General features: G+C 49.1%; 3 protein-coding genes across 5 annotated transcripts in view; 1 reads left to right on the plus strand and 2 right to left on the minus strand.

Annotated features, from left to right (window-relative positions):
- Positions 1-20,255, plus strand: part of LOC141121984 (uncharacterized) — a 583,368-nt gene that overhangs the window by 406,711 nt on the left and 156,402 nt on the right. The window lies entirely within an intron of this gene.
- Positions 1-20,255, minus strand: part of LOC141121987 (uncharacterized) — a 481,910-nt gene that overhangs the window by 214,503 nt on the left and 247,152 nt on the right. The gene's annotated exons all lie outside the window — the stretch shown is intronic.
- The window catches only part of LOC141121965 (uncharacterized), a 208,644-nt gene that overhangs the window by 11,028 nt on the left and 177,361 nt on the right, over positions 1-20,255 (minus strand). The window contains exons 2-4 of one of the 3 annotated variants that reach the window (XM_073611745.1): positions 831-958; positions 621-744; positions 407-504 (exon numbers count right to left, since the gene is read on the minus strand). The exons of 1 other annotated variant lie outside the window; for it this stretch is intronic. In XM_073611745.1, coding sequence (XP_073467846.1) covers positions 407-504; positions 621-705 — 183 coding nt within the window. In that variant the 5' untranslated portion in view covers positions 706-744; positions 831-958. The remainder of the gene's footprint in view (positions 1-406; positions 505-620; positions 745-830; positions 959-20,255) is intronic. One more of the 3 variants, XM_073611744.1, reaches the window with a different exon arrangement.

The following is a 20,255-nucleotide window of genomic DNA, read 5'->3' on the forward strand; positions in this document are numbered from 1 at the left end:
CCGGTTATCGACTGAGAAGTCGGCCCAGTCCTTCAGGAACCCAAACCCCTCCTTACTACACCAGCTCTTCAGCCACTTCTTTACTTCCCTAATCTCCCTCTGCCTTTCTGGTGTGGCTCGATGTACCGGTAGTATTCCTGAGAATACTACCTTGGAGGTTCTTTTTCCTAATTTAGCTCCTAAGTCCCTAAAATCGTTCTTTAGGACAATCCATCTGCCTCTGAATTTGTCATTGATGCCAATGACGCCCCTCCCAGTAATCTTTCCACAAGATCCGTGATGTGCCGAACCCGAGCACCCGGTAGACAACTGCGCTTCAGGTCTTGGATATAAGCTTTAATGTAACATCACATAAGAAATCCACACATTGGCTCTAAGTGTGTTTTATATCCTCCATCCCACCAACCTTGTAACAGTGAGGGATGGTGTGATCTTCCTGTGTGGAATCCCGGGAATACAGAGGACGGGGACATCTCTCTGGTGGGTTCCCATTACTGGATCCATCTGTAGGAAACACACACACTGACTGAATACATTGTTCCTATTTGTTTATCAGATGATGGGGGATCTAGGTGGACCCTCCGTACTGCTCTCTCCTTTACAATAAAGTCTCCTCTTACCCGGTGATGTGAGGGGCGGCTGATTGTCCATCATGACGTCCTTGTAGAGATCCTTGTGTCCTTCTAAATACTCCCACTCCTCCATGGAGAAATAGACAGTGACATCCTGACACCTTATAGGAACCTGACACACACAATGATACAGTCACCATCCAGACACATCCCTTGTCTGTTACTGGATAATGTCCCAGAATTCCCAGCACCGCTCACCTCTCCTTGATGATCTCTCTGGTGACTTCTAGAATCTTCTTTTTATTTCTCTATTCTATCAGGGAGGGAGGTGGAGGCAATGTGATGGTCATATGATCTCCAGACTTCACAGGAGGAAAACTCTAGATCTGAACACAAATAGTAAAATCAAATGATATTCCCAGAATCCTCCTCACCTCTCCATTCAGGTTTCCATTTTATTAAAGCCCCACTTCAGACTGAGGTATAATTTACACACAAAGGACCCCCACAATACTTGGGTTAAACACTTGTTGCAGGCATTCTGATGTCATTACATACAATGCGGGACCAACAGTTCCACTTTGCTAGTGTGGATACCAAGGGTCCGCCCAAATCCTAAGATCATCAGAAAAAAGCCAGATAGATGGACATTAGGAGGAGGAGGTCAGTGTGATGTCATAGGACATATAGACTCTGGATGGAGGGACATTGGGAGGAGGAGCTGTGAGGTCAGTGTGATGTCGTAGGGCATATAGACTTTGGATGGAGGGACATTTGGATGGGGACATTTGGGGGGTCCTCTATATGAGGCTCCTGTGCAAACCAAATCATTGTTCCTAGGTGTGTCCTACCTCTCCTAAACTGAATAGTGAACTTTAACCTTTACCATACAGAAATATGTCAGGAATCTGTGAAAGTAAGCTCTCATGTGATCAGGTGACGTGCGGAGGAACGGAGTTTAAATAGTCTATTTTCTTTAGAGCTCCTAATGGTGGGGATGGATTTCGCTGTGTGTTGGCGCCAAGTTTCCACCCCCCAGGATCACTGCAGGTTTGGAGAAAAGCTGTGTAAGAGGATATGGAGGAGAGATGAGGAGGAGATCCAGGAATCAGGATAAAGGTCAGGACAAGCAACAGACGAGCGCATCCAAGAGATAGAGCCGGGGTCACTACACAGAAAATCAATCCAAGGAAACAACAGGCAGGACGAGGAATAGCAAGAAGGAGCTCAGAGACAAATGAGAATATTGCTCAGGCAAAGGGAGATTATCTCAGCATGACTTACATAATGAAGGAGATGAGGGGGAGGGGAGGAAGTCACTTAAGGTGGGGCTTGACAAATTTGCTTTGAATCTAGGAGCCAGCTAAAAAAGTTAGGAGAGTTTTTAAGGGAAGTGTGGGTTGTCAGCGCCTGGGGCAGGGCAAGTAATTTGTGAGGTGCAGAACACAGGGCTTGGGGTGCAAGGTGCAGGAGAAGGGTGCAGGATATGTTGTGCTGTGTGCAGAATGCAGGACATGTGGTCTAAGGTGCAGAACGCAGGACATGGGGTGCCAGGTACCAGAGAAGGGTGTAGGTCACCACAGAACATGAGATTCAGGAGGAGGGTACAGTGTGCAGAATGCAGGACATAGTTACATAGTAGGTAAGGTTGAATAAAGACAATAGTCCATCCAGTCCGACCTGTGTAGGTGCACATGTGTCAGTGTCAATCATTTCCCATATCCCTGTATGTTGTGTTCTTTAAGATGCACATCCAAAAGTCTCTTAAAAATATCAATACTCCCCGCAGCCACCACCACTTGTGGAAGAGAGTTCCACATTCTAATCGCCCTGATAGTGAAAAAAAACCCCTACACAGCTTAAGGTTAAACCGATTCTCCTCCAATCTCATTATGTGTCCCCTCACACCCCCCCTGAGATTGAATATCTTTTTTCCTATGCTAGGATCACCGCTGAGATATTTGTAAAAAAACCATCATATCTCCTCTCAAGTGTCTTTTCTCCAGCGAGAATACATTTAGAGCTTGTATTCGCTCCTCGTATTTGAGGTCCTCCAGCCCCCTAATTTAGTTGCCCTTCTTTAGACTCTCTCCAGCACATCCCTTCTGAGGACTGGTGACCAAAACTGGACAGAATACTCCAGATGTGGCCTGACCAAAGTTTTATAAAGTTGTAGAATTATAGTTTTATCTCTGGCGAAAATGACCAGTTACACTTACCGGTAATGGTGTTTCTGGGAAGTCTTCCAAGACGGCACCCTGAGAGATGACTGGTCCCACCTGACAAGAAACATTTAAAGAAGAGGTCAAAAACCCCGCCCCTCCCTGTGCTCCTCAGTTGTGAAAAAGTTTTGACCCACACCAGTGCACAAGAGTGAGAACCACCCTAAATGTTCATACAACACCAACACTCAAAAAACGGGTGGGAAGTAGGCCTGCCGTCCTGGAAGACTTCCCAGAAACACCGTTACAGGCAGGTGTAACTGGTCCTTTTCTCAAGTTGTCCTCCAGGACGGCACCCCAAGAGAAGAGCAAGTAGCTCAGGCCTACCTTAGGGTGGAACAACAGCCTGTAGAACTTTCTACCGAATGATAAATCCTGAGGTGACAGCAGTTCCACCCTGTAGTGCCTCAGGAAAGTGTTCTGCCTTGTAGCTGCTCTGCAGATCTGTTCTACCAATGCTCCAGCCCCTTCTGCCCAAGAGGTCACCAGAGACCGTGTAGAGTGTGCCTTAAGGCTAGTGGGAACCACTTTACCAGCCTGTTCATAGGCTACGGAAATGGTCTGCCTAATCCACCTTGCTATGGGTGTTTTTGATGCTTGCTGAGGACATTGACCTCGTCAGTCAGCAATGAGTTATCAAGGTGCCAAATACGAGTCAGTTTGCGTAGTGTGGAGAATTGTAGAGTCATGGAGATGGGGCTATGGTCCGAGAGTAAGGATGGTTCAATGGTCGGGCTAGTAAGGTATGTCAGGTCTTTTTGGGAAAGAAAGAAGTGATCCAATCTAGAGTACTTGTTGTGTGGGGAAGAAAAAAAGGTGAAATCCTTTTCTTTAGGATGGAGGGTGCGCCAAGTGTCATGGAGTAGAAGGTTGCTTAGTTGACGTTTGATGGATCGTAGGGCTCGGTATGTGAGGGATGAAGTCCCAGTGGAAGTGTCAATAGATGGGACGAGTGGGACATTAAAATCACCGCTGATAATAAGGGTGCCGAAGTAGAAGCTGGAGAGTAGTTGTAGTGTATTAAGAAAAAAAGGTGACTTGGCCAGAATTGGGAGCATAGATATTGGCGATCGTAAATGTCTTCTGGTGTATAGTTCCTTTTATGAAAAGGAATATGCCGAGCGGATCTCTTTGAACGTCAGTCACTTGGAGGGGGCAGTGTTTGGAAATGAGGATAGATACCCCTTTCGATTTTGCCTCGGAATTAGAGGCATGAAAGACCGTGGGGAAGTGACTGTTGTGTAGTTTAGGGATGGAATCTGTCCGAAAATGCATTTCTTGTATCAGTGCTATTTGCGCTTTGGATTGTTTGAGTGAGTGAAGGAGTTGGGATCGTTTTTCAGGAGTGTTCAGACCCCTAATGTTAACAGAGAGTAATTTGAGATCATTCAGTTGAGAATGTGGCATCTTTCCGTGTGGGTGGGTGTTTGAGGTATCCGCCTTTAGAAGGGGACAGGGGGAGGGATAGAGGGTAAAGGGAGAGCGAGGCGATCCACTTTACAAGGAGTAAGCTCGGGTGAAGTGTGTATGAAGCTAGGGGGTACCGAAGAGGTGTGGAGTTATACGTCCACAAACCTCTAATAGAAGAGGTCGGTGTGGTACGGAGCGCGCCTGTGGCACAGTTCCCTGTAGGGATTACTGAACCTCAGTACGGATCCGTATGGGGGTTGACCCAAATCTAGGCGATGGAGAGGTGAAGATAATACGGGGATAAGGTACAGGTGGTGGAGTGTGAGCTGCCGCCACAGGACAAAGAGGCATTGGTAGAGGTAAATAGCTATCAGAGCAGCCTTCTGGGACTTGCAGTGAAAGCTTCGGTTAGTGTGTGTAAGTATGCATTGTGCCCCATGGGTTGAAAAAATATTAGGACCTTCAGGATGCCTAGTAATATATAGCGAGCCGTGGGGTCATCCCCCGTCTCGATCTGTGAGAGGTGACAGCCCAATATCCATGTCATCTCCCCCAGGTCGGCCATATCCATTGCCCCCAAGGGGGTTGTTGGCGTAAGCAGGGGAGGGGAGCCACGACCCATAAACCAATTGCATCATAAAACGATAATAATAAATAGATGCTACATGAAAAATATAAGCAGCTAACTTCATGTGTTTCTTGGGGAGGCCTTCAAGTTCCAGTACTGCCCTGTGAAACTTAGAGAGCTAGAGAGGCCATAAACAATAAACAGCAGATGTAAGTTAAATTCAGCGTTATAAAATAACAACCATTATAGTCGTGATGTATGACTATTCAACACAGGAACGTAGTGTTAGAATTATATTACCAGGACAGTCCATCAGTGTAGAGTGAATGAGACGATCGGCATGCTGGTAACATCAGGTGCTGTCCACAGGTAGGCATTAAAGGGGTTGTAAAGGTAAAAATTTTTTCACCTTAATGCATTCTATGCATTAAGGTGAAAAAACTTCTGACAGAACCGCCGCCCCCAGCCCCCCCGTTTTACTTACCTGACGCCTCGAAAGTCAGCTTTGCGTTCCCGACATCTGTTCCTCCGCTCACCCTGGCCGCTGATTGGCTGCAGTGGATGGATTGAAAGCAGCGCAGTCATTGGCTCGCGCTGCTGTCAATCACATCCGATGACGCGGCGCGCCGGGGGGCGGGGCCGAGTGATACAGCGAGCGGCTATAGCCGCCGGCTGTATCACGGGAGCGCGCCCGCAAGCACTCACCACCGTGCGAGGGAGCTCGCATTAAGGTGGTGAATGCTTGCGGGGAGGAGCTGAAACAGCCGCCGAGGGACCCCAGAAGACGAGGTTCGGGGCCACTCTGTGCAGAACGAGCTGCACAGTGAAGGTAAGTATAACATGTTTGTTATTTTAAAAAAAAAAAAAAAAAACCTTTACAAACGCTTTAAGTGTGATAGTCTAAGTACAGAGTCTCACATACCGTGGATGATTCAGCGGAGATGCTGACGGGAGCCTGATGGGTTCGTGAGTGCAGGATTGAAGCCGGAGAAGAGGCGGTGAGGTGTGGGTGGAGAGCCGTCGTTGCCGGAAGCGTCATATAAGGAGTAATGCAAAGAGCGTCTCGGGGATGACAGGAAGTCCATGCAGAGAGGCGGGACTATGCGGTAACACCAGGCGGAGTTTACACCTGCTAAGCAGTATGGGGAATGTAGTTCCGTGCTGGGTAGATCGATGGATACCAACTGTTTACACGTGGAGCCTACCATTATAGTAAGGTGGTGTTGCTGTTAAAGCAGATGTGAAGGTCTGTCCGAGGGACAAGGTGTATTTAGTCGGGCGTTGTGGAAGCAGCAAGCGGGAGGAACGGTGTGTAGGCAGGAGGTGTGGCTGACAATGCCGAGTTCCTGTCAGTGTAAAAACCAAAACGAATAAAAAGAAAATAAAGTTCAAAACGCAAAACTGATTCAAAAATCAAAAGACCGTCATAGGGTCGAACTGGGTGGTCAGACATGAGCGGCAGAGCGTTAGCAGCCCTGAATTAATTATCCCTACGGGCTCTTCTTGACTGCGGAGAGACAATGGGATTAGCCTCCTGTGTCCCAGGACGGTAGATGACATGGCTCCTTAGGGTAGAGGGAGAGCGTTGCCTGCGGTGCCTGGAACTTTGTGTTTCCATGGGTTCTTCCCTGAGCATGTCCCGATGGAACAGCCTGGGCCGGAAAGCCGCGTACCCCAAAAGGTACAGAGATCAGGGGCAGACCAAGTGTGGAGCAAAAGTGTGGTAGGTCTTCAGGGACCTTGAGGACAGCTGAACGTCCGTTAAAGGAAGCCATGAGGCAGAATGGAAACTTCCATTTGTATACAATTTTTTTTGCTCTGAGGGCATCTAGCAGGGGTTTGAAATCGTGCCTGTGTTGCAGGGTAATGCCCGAGAGATCCTGGTATATTTGGACAGGGCAGCCCTCGTGAAGAATTTGCTGTGTGCCCCTAGCTTGTTTGATGATTTCCTCCTTTAATTTAAAGTCAACGATGCAGCAAACAACGTCCCGAAGTGGATCGTTCTCCCTTCCTTTAGGTCGCAGGGCCCGATGAATTCTCTCCATAGCGATGGGGGTTTGAGGGGGGCGCTGCAGGAGGTTGTTGAAGATGCTTACCACAGATCGTGAGATGTGTTCCCCTTCTATGAACTCTGGAAGACCTCTGATTCTCAAGTTATGCCTTCTACCTCGGTTATTGAGGTCTTCCAGGTGTCGCTGCATGTCTCGCATTTGTAGGGTGTGTGAGTCAACGCAGGCAGTAACATTGTGCAGTGTCTCTTCTTGTCTCTCTGTGGCGCGTTCAACTACTTGTACCCTGTCAATGAGCTCACGCAGATCCAGCCTGAGTTCCGAGATGGCCGCCGAGAGAGTCTCCTTAATGTCATCAGCGACCGAGCGGAGATCTTGTAGATTAAGGGGAGGATGGGGTCTGGGCTCGATTCCAGCTTCCCCGCCATGAGAATGCGGGGGTAGTTGAGGCGGAGCGCTCGAGTCATTCGGCGGTGTCGGCAGCTGAGGAGAGTGAGGGAGCCCGTGGCGGGAAGGCGCCATGTTATTTCTGCCGGCTCTGAACATCTCCGGGATGTTCTGTCCTTGCGATCCGGCTAAGTCTCTAGGGGACCGAGAGCGGGAGGCAGAAGAGGTTCGGGAAGCCGTCCACATAGTTTAGACGGATAGCAGAGAGAAAATACCTCAGTATTTCAGAAGCTATCTCCTGTGGCGGGCAGAGCTCGGGAATTAGACGTCTTTCTCCATGCCAGGTCAGGCCACGCCCCCGACATCTAAACAATTAAATTAACTTTCCTTCTCGTTCTGAGGATTGGAACAAAAAAAAGTAAGGACAATCTCCTGCATCCTGTGGAACCTTCAGAAGGTACAGGAGATCCTGCCTAAGGATAATCCTGTCTTCAAATAATAAGAAAAAGGGCTCTTTTACAGACAGTCTGGAGATCACCTATCCTCCTGGCCATTGTAATGGCCAGCAGGAAGGTTGTCTTAAGGGCAAGTAATTTAAGTGGGATATGAGCCAAGGGCTCGAATGGTGCCTTGGTCAGGGCTCCGAGGACTAGGGTAAGATCCCATGGTGGAAATTAGTTCATTTGCACCGGGGACATCCTCTCCCTAGCCGACAAAAAACTGGACAAGGCTGCCACCTGGGCCCTGAACATCTTAGTTGCTAGACCCTGATCTATGCCATCCTGGAGGAAATCCAGGATTGCAGGGATCTCCTGCTGGGAAGTCCCCCTCGCCTGACACCAACGCGAGAAGACTCCCCAGAATTTGGCCTAAATACACCTGGTAACTGGCTTCCTACTGTGTAACAGGGTGTCAATTACACTCTCTGAACACCCACCTCTGCCGCAGGCTCTCCCTTTTAAGAGCCAAGCCACTAGCTTGAAGAAAAAGGGGATTGGGTGGCAGACTGCACCCTGTAGGAGAAGGTCATGGTGCTCCAGAAGATGCTCTGGAGGGGATACAGACCAATTTCCCAGGGTAGGGAACCAGGTCCTCTTGGGCCACCAGGGAGCGATTAAAATCAGTCTGTGTGTTGCTATGGTCATTTGTATAGTGACTTTATTGCAATAATGTGGAGTTAGATATATTATTTAAGAGTATATGTTTACAGAGGCACTTCCCCTTCATTGATATGTAAATAAACCAGTTGGATAGGTTTTGGAGCTGAGCAGAGGAAGTTGGTATGCAGGAAGTTGGTGGGAGGGGCTTGGGGTCTTCTGAAAGAAACACGTTTTCAGAAAAGGAGATGTGTTTGGAAGGAAGACATGGATGCGAGGAGATCGAGAAAAGTTGGACCCATTTTGAGTTGGACTGAGCAAGGAACCATGAAGGACATTACATCCTGACCCCTAAGTTGAGTAACTGTTTAGTTTAGTTAATGCTAGGGGTGCAACGGATCGTCGCCGATCCGTGATCCGTACGGATCAAGCTCCGCGGATCGGCACACCCGCGATCCGCGGAGCACTCTGCAGCCTCGGCCATAGAAAAGGCCGCGGCTTCGGCCTAGCTCCGGAGCGGCGGCCATCTTTGTACATCCGGAAGCGGCCGCTGTCTCGTCAGGAAGTGACGTTCCTTCGCCGCCATCTTGCTACACCCCACACTCCTGCACAGTACAGTAATGAGAGAGTGAGAAGGGGGCAAGCGGACATCTTGTTACACCAACCGGAGTTTTAGATTTAAAAGCTATTTTCAACACAAAACCGAGCTTATATGCATAAATACAGTATTTGTAGATCGGACAGACTGTTTAGATGTTAGATTTTAAAATGTTAAATGTGAAAATCAGAGGTGTTCTGTCACATTAGCAACCATGTAAGGTCAGCAGGTTTGCTGTTGCTTTTAAAATCTAACATCTAAACAGTCCGTCCGATCTACAAATACTGTATTAATGCATATAAGCTCGGTTTTGTGTTGAAAATAGCTTTTAAATCTAAAACTCCGATGGGTGTAACAAGATTTGTGTGGTTTTTTTTTTGCTGATCCGAAAATGATCCGATCCGTGACTCTGATCCGAGGATCGATCCGATCGTTTTTTGATCCGTTGCACCCCTTGTTAATGCGTACATATTGTACATATTTATATTTGTAGGCATATATAGTTGTGTTGTATTGTGTATTCTACAGTTGTATGTGCAGTTTTTTCCTGTTTAGTAAAGCATTGATACACTACAGAAATCTAAGCTTCCTTGGTTTTACCGCAAGAACTTTAATAGATAGACGCAAAGTATAACAGTCTGCCCTCGGAGTGACTCAACTTCTGCACTATCTTTGGGATCAGAGCCAAGGGGGAAAGGCATAGGCCAGGTGGAAGTCCCAGTCTTTGGCCAACGTGTCCACCCCCTCGGATCCCTTCTCCCTGGACAGTGAAAAGAACCTCTTCACCTTCCTGTTCCCTCTGCGCATGAAGAGATCTATCTCCGGTCTGCCAAAGCGTCGACACACGAGGGAGTACACTTCGGGGTTCAATTTCCACTCTCCCTGGTGAACCGGCTGTCGACTGAGGTAGTCCACTTGGACATTGCAGACCCCCTTTATATGCACTGCTGAAATTGCAGGGATCCTCTGTTCTGCCCACTCCAGGAGTTCCTGAGTCAGGCCCAAAAGAGCGTGGGACTTGGTGCTCCCCCAGTGATTTAGGAAGGCCATTGAATTGTCGGAAAAGATCTGAACCTCTTTCCCCGGATTATTTCTACGAAAGCCTTTAAGGCTTCCCTGACTGCCAAGAGCTCTGTAGTTGGAGGAAGAGCCCCTCTGAACTTTGATCCAAACACCCTGGGCCTGCAGTTCTTCCAGATGGGCCCCCCCAACCCCAGGCACTTGCATCGGTCGTCACACTGAGGGGCTTGAGCTGAGCCCAGAGGTGACCCTCTTCAACCTCTGAGGGTTGAGCCACCACTGCAAAGGACTCCTTTACCCCTCCTGGAATGGAGAACTTTTCGTCAAGGGTTCCCCTTTTTCCGTCCCAGGATAGGAGGAACTGCTGGAGAGTCCTGGAGTGGAGCCCACAGCACTGCAGGAATACAAGCTGTCATTAACCCGAGGACTCCCATAACTCCTCTGAAGGAGACTTCCTCTGCCTCTAGGAGGAACGTGACTGCAGCTATCAGGCCCTCTAGTTTCCCCGGGGGCAACACAAACTTCTGTGCCGCCGAATCTACCAGGAACCCTAGGTAAACCTTGGTCTGCACCGGAATCAGAGAGGATTTTTTCTGGCTGATTAACCACCCTAGGTACTCCAAGGTACTTACTACTTTGTCCAGGTTGGACAGTAGGATCGCGACTCTGGTTGTAAACCAAAAGGTCCTCCAGATAGGGGATCAGCGCTATCCCATGGAGATGGAAGTACAAAACCACCTCTGCAAGGATCTTTCTGAAAACTCTCGGGCTGGCTGCCAGCCCAAAGGGTATGACGAAAAACTGCCAATGCTCCACACTCTGACCCGAGAGAATCGCAAACTATAGAAATTCCTGGTGCCCTGGGAAAAAGGGGACATGAAGATAAGCGTCTTTTAGGTCTATCGTGGCCATAAACACCTCCTTCAGAAGATGCTTCCTGACTTCTTGTACTGTAGGAACCTGTTTAGCCTTCTTAATTTTATTATAAGGCGATATTGTCCCGAGGGCTTTGGGACCACAAAGATGTGAGAATAAAACCCTCAACCGTGTTGCTCTACTGGGACAGGTATTATAACACCCTGCTCTGCCAGCTGCCTAAAGCTCTGAAGAAGACCCACCGCTTTCTGCTGATCCCTGCGTAAGCGGGTTAGAAGGAAGCTTGGGGGAGGTGAGGAGAATAGTTCCAACCTGTACCCCTCTTTTATTATCCGTAGGATTTGGGCTTTGAGTGATCCTTTACCACTGAGTGAGAAAGTTAGAGAGCCTTCCCACCCACCCTGACGTCACTTGGTATCTTTGTCAGTGGATTTTGGGCCGGACTTGCACTTGCTTGCACTTCCCAACTCCCCATTTCTTGCTTTCCTTCTTATCCCTGAACTAGTTCTTAACCTGGGGCCTCAAAAAAATCTTCTCCCATCTTTCTTAAGCTTTACCAGAAACTTCTTGCCATTCTCCGTAGGCCTAGAAAGGGCCTGGTCCAACCCAGAACCAAACAGTAGGGAACTCCCAAAAGGTAGACCACACAAACGTGTCTTAGATGTGTTGTCCCCATCCCAGGTCTTAACCCACAAGGCTCTCCTTGCGGAATTCAGAAGAGCCGCAGACTTAGAGGTCGCACGTACTGTTTCAACCGCTGCATCCGCCAAGTAGTCCACAGCTCTACCAATCACCTCCAAGGACACACATTTGGACTTGGAAGCGCGCAACACATGGTCCATCAACTTTGTGACCCACATGTCTGTGTTTCTGGCCACACAGGCCAATGCCAAGGCTGGACTCATGGTGGCAGCATTGTCCTCCCAGGCCCCTGCGCAGAAGCATCTTGGAACGTCGGTCCATTTTGTCCCTGATATTGCCTGCATCCTTGAAGGAGAGGTCAGATTGTTTGGACACCTGTGCTAGGGAAGCATCTAGTCTGAGTGTCTTAACCTCCCTGGCGGTATGATTATTTCTGATTTTAGGTGCTGAAAGCGGTACAATTATTTTGCACAGAAATTTGGCGTTTTATATTGTAGGCCTGTAATTCTTAGGAATAGTTCACTTAAATCTGTCCAAACAAGAGTCTAGTAGACATCCCGGGTATGATAAAGTTTGAAAAACGAAATAAAAAATTATAATATAATAAATAACTATAAATAATTATAACAAATAATAATATAATAATAATAAAAAATATATAATAATGTAATCAAATCAAAAACACTGAAATTTGCTCAGTTGCAGAATTTTAGCTTTCGTTACTTTTAGTGTTTGATGACGGATCTCCCCACAAATCACTATCGCTCAATTCTGCAAGTGATTATAATTTATTATCGCTTTTTTCTAGCTGCTCTAAAACCACTTTTGATGTAAAGAGACAGTTTTGGTTGCTATGGACAATCTCCAGTTTCCTGGCAGAAAGAACAGTTTTATATATATAAAACTGCATGCAGGACACTGGGCAGACCACTAGGGACAAAGGGGATGTGTAATTATTTGATACATTACTGTAATCTGTAAGATTACAGTATGCTGTATCTATACTGTGTGTTTCACTTTTGAATTTACCGCCGAACTCCGTCCCCGTGCGTCGCAACGCTCGCAGGGAACGGAGCTCGGCACTGTGAATCGAGCGAGACACAGCGGCTCGCCGATCACAGCGGGGAGACATCGCAGGATCCAGGGGACAAGGTAAGTATGCTCTTCCTGGATCCTGCGATGCAAGCCCGAGTCTGGCTCGGGGATACCGCTTTTGGTATAAAAAATCCAACCCGAGCCAGACTCGGGAATACCGCCAGGGAGGTTAAAAAATGTTTCCTCCTCTTCCTCCTTGAAGGGGCACCTGCTTTTCCAGGTCTTAAATTTAAGCGCTTCCTCTCAGGCTCCTTCCATTCTCTCAGAATGATGTCTTTGAGGGCCTGGTGGATTGGGAGAACCCTGGATTGGGGTTTAACCAGGCCTCTATACATACTGTCCTGGGCAGAAAACTGAGCTGTAGGCTCTTGGATCTCTTCTGACGCATACACTGCTCTAAAGGAGACCCTCCATATCATCTGCGGAAATTATGTGTCTGCCTGGTCTGGAATCCTCTTCCTCCTCCTGGCTGTCCTCTATTTGCTCTCCCTCATCAGAAAAGCTCCGATCATAGACCTCTGCCTCCTCCTCAGAGTCCTGAGAGGGAAGTGACTGCAGGGGATCAGGGCGCCTAAATCTGCCACCTGGATCCCGAGTTTCTGCTCTATTAGGGGGGGGGGGGGGGCCCTCCTGTGAGGATGAACCTTCCCTGCCTGGGCCCTACTAGAGCGGGGCTCGGGTTCCCTGGGTTTCAGGGTTCCCTGGAAAGCCTTGAGACTCCTCAACATCTCCGTCTGTATGGAGAGAAAGTCCCTCATGACCTGAGAGGTCTCCTTCCCAGCTAACTTGTGGATACACTTGTAGAAAAAAGGTTTTGTGTGGTCCTGTGACAACTTGTCATTATAGTATCCACACCTCTTGGAACGGGAAGGGGTCTTAGACTTAGGACGGCTGGCGACCACCTGGGCAGTAATGTCCTCCCCTGAAAGAGGCACATTTTCACGCTTACTTCAAAAAGTACTCACCCGTTACTGTACCCTGCAGGGGTAAGTGTTAGGGGGACCCTCCCCCCCCCTTATTACCCCTGCCAGCTAGGTAGACTCACCCCCTGTGGTCTCCTCCACTGCTGTTGCCACTGCTGGCCCCTCCTCTCGCTCCATCTCTACACCGCAGCTTGTCCTGCTAAGTGGTGCTTGATGCTGGCCAGAGCAGGCTGTGGACGCCTGATTCCACTGAGGGCCAGACCTCCGCTCCTGGTGTCCTAGGATGTCACCGCCATTTTGCCGAAGTCTCAGAGACCCGGAAGTAACCTGCCCTTGTGGGACACGTGGCGGCGTCATTTCTTGTGCAAGGGAGCAAGCTGCATCATTCCTTTTACTGCCTCTGGCAAGATGGCGCTCGAGCACTGGCCGGCACCATCTCCTCTCCCCTGCAATCCACACCGCGCGACCTGGAGGCCCAGGAGTCGGGGCCCATCACAATGGCGTGCCCCATGAGAAATCCAACCGCCAGCTCCCCCGCTAAATGGACACCCGCCAGGTAAGGGGGAAGAAGCAGGTAACAATGGTCCCTGAAGTTCTGGGTACCCCACTGTACCCAGGGTCCTTCAGCACTCAGGGAGGCTCTTCCAAGCTCTGCTGCCCCCCGAGGAAGATGGGGAAATCCCCTAGGAAGGGGCAAGCCCTACCAGACCCAAAGGCTTCACAAGCCTGCGGTCTGGCTCCCAGGGGGGAGACCACCAGCCCTTGGCTTCGGGTCTATTAGAAAACAACAAAATGTTTCGCTGTGGGAAAAAACACAATAAAAAAACTGAGGCGCACAGGGAGGGGCGGGGTTTTTGAACTCTTCTTTAATTGTGTTTCCTGTCAAGTGGGACCAGTCATCACTCAGGGTGCCATCCTGGAAGACAACATTAGAAAATGAATCTAATATAAAAGTAGATTGCACTAACTTCTGTGTATACCACTGCTGAGATATGCAAAAATAGGATATCTATCCTATGTAGCGTGCTTTCTGTATCAATTAATATTGTGTCAAAAATATACTGTCCACTTAGTGTTGAAATAATATTCCAAAAAACTGTTTAAAGTGCTAAAAAATATAAAATATGACAAATATTAAAAAATGGGCAACGTGCCAATATTACTTCGTGACGATCAAATATCACATATCAACATGCATATGTACTGCATAGGGCCCAAAAAAATATAAATATATGTCCTTGACATTTGCAGAAACACCACAGTACACTGGACGTCTCCAGTGAGTGATCACTTCTGTGCAATGACATTCCTTTTCAGTATTTTTTGCTCCGGATTGGTTATCCTTAATGAACCAAAGGCGTTTATTCTTACTACATCTGGTGAGTGGCCATTGCATGAGGTGGTGGTGAAGTCACCATAAGTGATGAATTAGGAGCACAATATACTGAAAAGGAACGTCATTGCACAGAAGTGATCACTCACTGAAGACATCCAGTGTACTGTGGTGTTTCTGCAAATCTCATGGACGTATATTTATATTTTTTTGGCACTATGCAGTACATATGCACGTTGATATGTGATATTTTGTTAGTAATATTGGCACATTGCTTAGTATTAATAATTTTTTAATAGCTTTTGGTAGCACCTAACGTTATTGCACAGAAGTAATCACCCCCTGAGGACATCTAGTGGACTGTAGTGTTTTTGCACATGCTGAGGACATTTTTTGCAGCATGTAGTATATATGCATGTTGATATGTGATACTTGATGGTCACTAAGTAATATTGGCACATTGCACATTTTTTAATATTTGTCATATTTTATATTTTTTAGCACTTTAAACAGTTTTTTGGAATATTATTTCAACACTAAGTGGACAGTATATTTTTGACACAATATTAATTGATACAGAAAGCATGCTACATAGGATAGATATCCTATTTTTGCATATTTCAGCAGTGGTATACACAGAAGTTAGTGCAATCCACTTTTATATTAGATTGATACTCTACCATTTTTGTGTAGGTTTACATGATTGCAGCAAACTAGTATATTTTTAGTTTTGCGCCGGTAGCATATCTGGTCGGATTACAAACATTAGAAAATTCCCTTTTTTATGCATGCTAATATTCTGCCGGCTTTGGTAGCTGCAGCTTGACATTGTATGCTATTGCTCAGTCTGTCTTCTACTAGGACCCCCAGATCTTTCTCCACTATTGACTCCCCCAGTGATTCTCCCCCATGGGGTGCAGGGTACTAGAGAAGGGTGTAGGTCACCGGAGCACATGGGATGCAGGAGAAGGGTGCAGAATGCAGGACATGGGGTGCAAGGGAAGGGTACATTGTGCATAATGCAGGACATGGGGTGCAAGGGAAGGGTACATTGTGCATAATGCAGGACATGGGGTGCAAGGGAAGGGTACATTGTGCAGAATGCAGGACATGGGGTGCAAGGGAAGGGTACATTGTGCAGAATGCAGGACATGGGGTGCAAGGGAAGGGTACATTGTGCAGAATGCAGGACATGGGGTGCAAGGGAAGGGTACATTGTGCAGAATGCAGGACATGGGGTGCAGAATATGCAGTGCAGGGTACTAGAGAAGGGTGTAGGTCCCCACAGCACATGGGATGCAGGAGAAGAGTGCAAAATGCAGGACATGGGGTGCAGGGTACCATAGAAGGGTGCAGGTCACCACAGCACATGGGATGCAGGAGAAGGGTGCAGAATGCAAGACATGGGGTGCAGGGGAAAGGTACATTGTGCAGACATGGGGACATGGGGAGCAGAATGTAGAACATTGGGGTGCAAGGTGCAGGACATGTGGTGCAGGGTGCATAACGCAGGATATGGGGTGCAGGGGAAAGGTACAGTGTGCAGAATGCAGGACATGTGGTACAGGGTACCAGAGGAGGGTGTAGGTCACTGCAGGACATGGGATGCAGAAAAAGGTTGCAGAACACAGGTCATGGGGTGCAGGGGAAGGGTATAGTGTGCAGAATGCAGGACATGGGAGCAAGGTGCAGAAGAAGGTTGAAGGACATGGATGGGAAGTGATATCATAATGGGGGATTTTAATTATCCAGACAGACTGGGCGAAGGGAACCACACATTCATCTAAGGCTCGCAAGTTCCTAAATGTCTTGGAGGACAATTTCACGGGTCAGATGGTAGACACACCTGCTATAAACAATGCGTTCTAGATCTACTGATTACCAACAATACAGACCTGATCACTGATGTGGAAATACGGGGCAATTTAGGTAACAGCGATCACAGGTCAATTGGCTTCAGTATAAATCACACAAATAGGAAACATAAGGGGAATACAAAGACACTGAATTTCAAAAGAGCCAACTTGCCTAAACTACGAACCTTGCTAGAAGATATTAATTGGGATAAAATCTTAGGAACAAAGAATACGGAGGAGAGATGGGTTTGCTTTAGGAGCGTATTAAATAAGGGCATTATGCAATGCATCCCATTGGGAAATAAATTTAAAAGAGCGAACAAAAGTCCTGGATGGCTTAACTCCAATGTAAAAATGCATATAAAAGCAAAGGAGAAGGTCTTCCAAAAATACAAGGCTGAGGGATCATCATCAGCATTCAGACTTTACAAAGAATGCAACATGATATGTAAGGGTGCAATTATAAGATAGAACACAAAAGACACAGTGGAGGAAAGCAAAAAAAATCCCAAGAAATTCTTTAAGTATATAAACAATAAAAAAGGGAGGACAGACCATATTGGCCCTATAAAGAATGAGGAAGGACATCTGGTTACAAAGGATGGGGAGATGGTCAAGGTTTATTCTTCTCCTCAGTCTTCACAAGGGAATCGGGGGGCTTCAGTAACCAAAACTGCAGTGTTTATCCTCATGACACATCACAGGAAGCACCTCCATGGTTAACAGAGGACAGAATTAAAATTAGACTTGAGAAACTTAACCGGGACCAGATGGCTTGCACCCGAGAGTACTTAGGGAACTCTGTCAAGTAATTGCCAGACCATTGTTCCTAAATTTTTACTGACAGTCTACTGACTGGAATGGTACCAGCTGATTGGAGAAAAGCCAATGTAGCACCAATATTTAAAAAAGGGAAAAAATACATCCCTGGGAATTACAGACCAGTTAGCCTAACATCAATAGTATGCAAGCCCTTGGAGGGAATAATATACAAGACTTTAGTAATGAGAACGGAATCATTAGCAGTAATCAGCATGGATTCATGAAGAATCGCTCTTGCGAGTTCAGAGGGTGGTGATAAATGGGGAGTACTCGGAATGGTCAGGGGTGGGTAGTGGGGTCCCCCAGGGTTCTGTGCTGGGACCAATCCTATTTATTTTGTTCATAAACGACCTGAAGGATGGGATAAACAGTTCAATCTCTGTATTTACGGATTATAGGGGGCGCATGGTCACCGCCCCCCTCCAGGCAGCCACAAATAAAAAATAAATGTAAAAAAAAAAAAAAACATTTTTTAATACTGGCCCTTTTAAAAAAAAGAAAAAAAGGTCCTTAAGTGCACTGTGTTTGGACACAGTGCACTTATGGGAAGTGCCACGTCTAAGCTGCATTTGGGGGGGAATACAGAGGCTGCATTTGACGGGGGGGGGGGGAATACAGAGGCTGCATTTGACGGGGGGGGGGGGAAGAGAGGCTGCATTTGACGGGGGGGGGGAAGAGAGGCTGCATTTGACGGGGGGGGGGAAGAGAGGCTGCATTTGACGGGGGGGGGGGGGAAGAGAGGCTGCATTTGACGGGGGGGGGGGAAGAGAGGCTGCATTTGACGGGGGGGGGGAAGAGAGGCTGCATTTGACGGGGGGGGAAGAGAGGCTGCATTTGACGGGGGGGGGAAAGAGAGGCTGCATTTGACGGGGGGGGGGAAAGAGAGGCTGCATTTGACGGGGGGGGGAAAGAGAGGCTGCATTTGACGGGGGGGGGAAAGAGAGGCTGCATTTGACGGGGGGGGGAAAGAGAGGCTGCATTTGACGGGGGGGGGAAAGAGAGGCTGCATTTGACGGGGGGGGGGGAAAGAGAGGCTGCATTTGACGGGGGGGGGGAAAGAGAGGCTGCATTTGACGGGGGGGGAGAGAGGCTGCATTTGACGGGGGGGGAGAGAGGCTGCATTTGACGGGGGGGGGAAGAGAGGCTGCATTTGACGGGGGGGGAAGAGAGGCTGCATTTGACGGGGGGGGGAAGAGAGGCTGCATTTGACGGGGGGGGGGAAGAGAGGCTGCATTTGACGGGGGGGGGGGAAGAGAGGCTGCATTTGACGGGGGGGGGGGGAAGAGAGGCTGCATTTGACGGGGGGGGGGAAGAGAGGCTGCATTTGACGGGGGGGGGGAAGAGAGGCTGCATTTGACGGGGGGGGGGAAGAGAGGCTGCATTTGACGGGGGGGGGGGAAGAGAGGCTGCATTTGACGGGGGGGGGGGAAGAGAGGCTGCATTTGACGGGGGGGGGGGGAGAGAGGCTGCATTTGACGGGGGGAAAGAGAGGATGCATTTGACGGGGGGGAAGAGAGGATGCATTTGACGGGGGGGAAGAGAGGATGCATTTGACGGGGGGGAAGAGAGGATGCATTTGACGGGGGGGAGAGAGGCTGCATTTGACGGGGGGGGAGAGAGGCTGCATTTGACGGGGGGGGGGGAGAGAGGCTGCATTTGAATGGGGGGGGGGGGGAGAGAGGCTGCATTTGAATGGGGGGGGGGGAGAGAGGCTGCATTTGAATGGGGGGGGGGGGGAGAGAGGCTGCATTTGAATTGGGGGGGGGAGAGAGGCTGCATTTGACGGGGGGGGGGAGAGAGGCTGCATTTGATGGGGGGGGGGGGGAGAGAGGCTGCATTTGACGGGGGGGGGAGAGAGGCTGCATTTGACGGGGGGGGAGAGAGAGGCTGCATTTGACGGGGGGGGGGAAGAGAGGCTGCATTTGACGGGGGGGGGGAAGAGAGGCTGCATTTGACGGGGGGGGAAGAGAGGCTGCATTTGACGGGGGGGGGAAGAGAGGCTGCATTTGACGGGGGGGGGGAAGAGAGGCTGCATTTGACGGGGGGGGGGAAGAGAGGCTGCATTTGACGGGGGGGGGAAGAGAGGCTGCATTTGACGGGGGGGGGAAGAGAGGCTGCATTTGACGGGGGGGGGGAAGAGAGGCTGCATTTGACGGGGGGGGGAAGAGAGGCTGCATTTGACGGGGGGGGGAAGAGAGGCTGCATTTGACGGGGGGGGGAGAGAGGCTGCATTTGACGGGGGGGAAGAGAGGCTGCATTTGACGGGGGGGGGAGAGAGGCTGCATTTGACGGGGGGGGGAGAGGCTGCATTTGACGGGGGGGGGGGGGGGGGAGAGGCTGCATTTGACGGGGGGGGGGGAGAGGCTGCATTTGACGGGGGGGGGAGAGGCTGCATTTGATGGGGGGGGAGGCTGCATTTGATGTGACACAAGCTGCATGTAAGGAGGGACTCCGCTGGGTGCACCTGATGTAAGGACGGACTCTGTTAGGGACGCCTGATGGCATCTGGTAGCAGGCGACCTGGCTAGTGACACGCTCAGGGCTTCCACTAATCTGCATGTACATCTCCCCCAGCAGTGTGTGAGAGCAGAGTGGATGGAGAGGACATCTTGTGTACATAAAGCAGCATGTCCCTCCCTGGCTGGTTTCTTAGCTGGCTGCTTTGCAGGCTTGTCCTGGTTACTCCTGTAAGGACTCTGTAGTCCTGTTTCTCAGCACCTTGTGGGGATCTTTGTGGCAGTGCCGAGGTGGCTCCATGTTGGAGATTCGGTCCCGCTCCTTCCTCTCTGTTCTGCCGGAGGGCTCTGCAGGGACACAGGCAGCTG

This window comes from Aquarana catesbeiana, unplaced genomic scaffold, assembly GCF_042186555.1.
Source record: "Aquarana catesbeiana isolate 2022-GZ unplaced genomic scaffold, ASM4218655v1 unanchor236, whole genome shotgun sequence".
Classification (NCBI taxonomy): domain Eukaryota; kingdom Metazoa; phylum Chordata; class Amphibia; order Anura; family Ranidae; genus Aquarana; species Aquarana catesbeiana.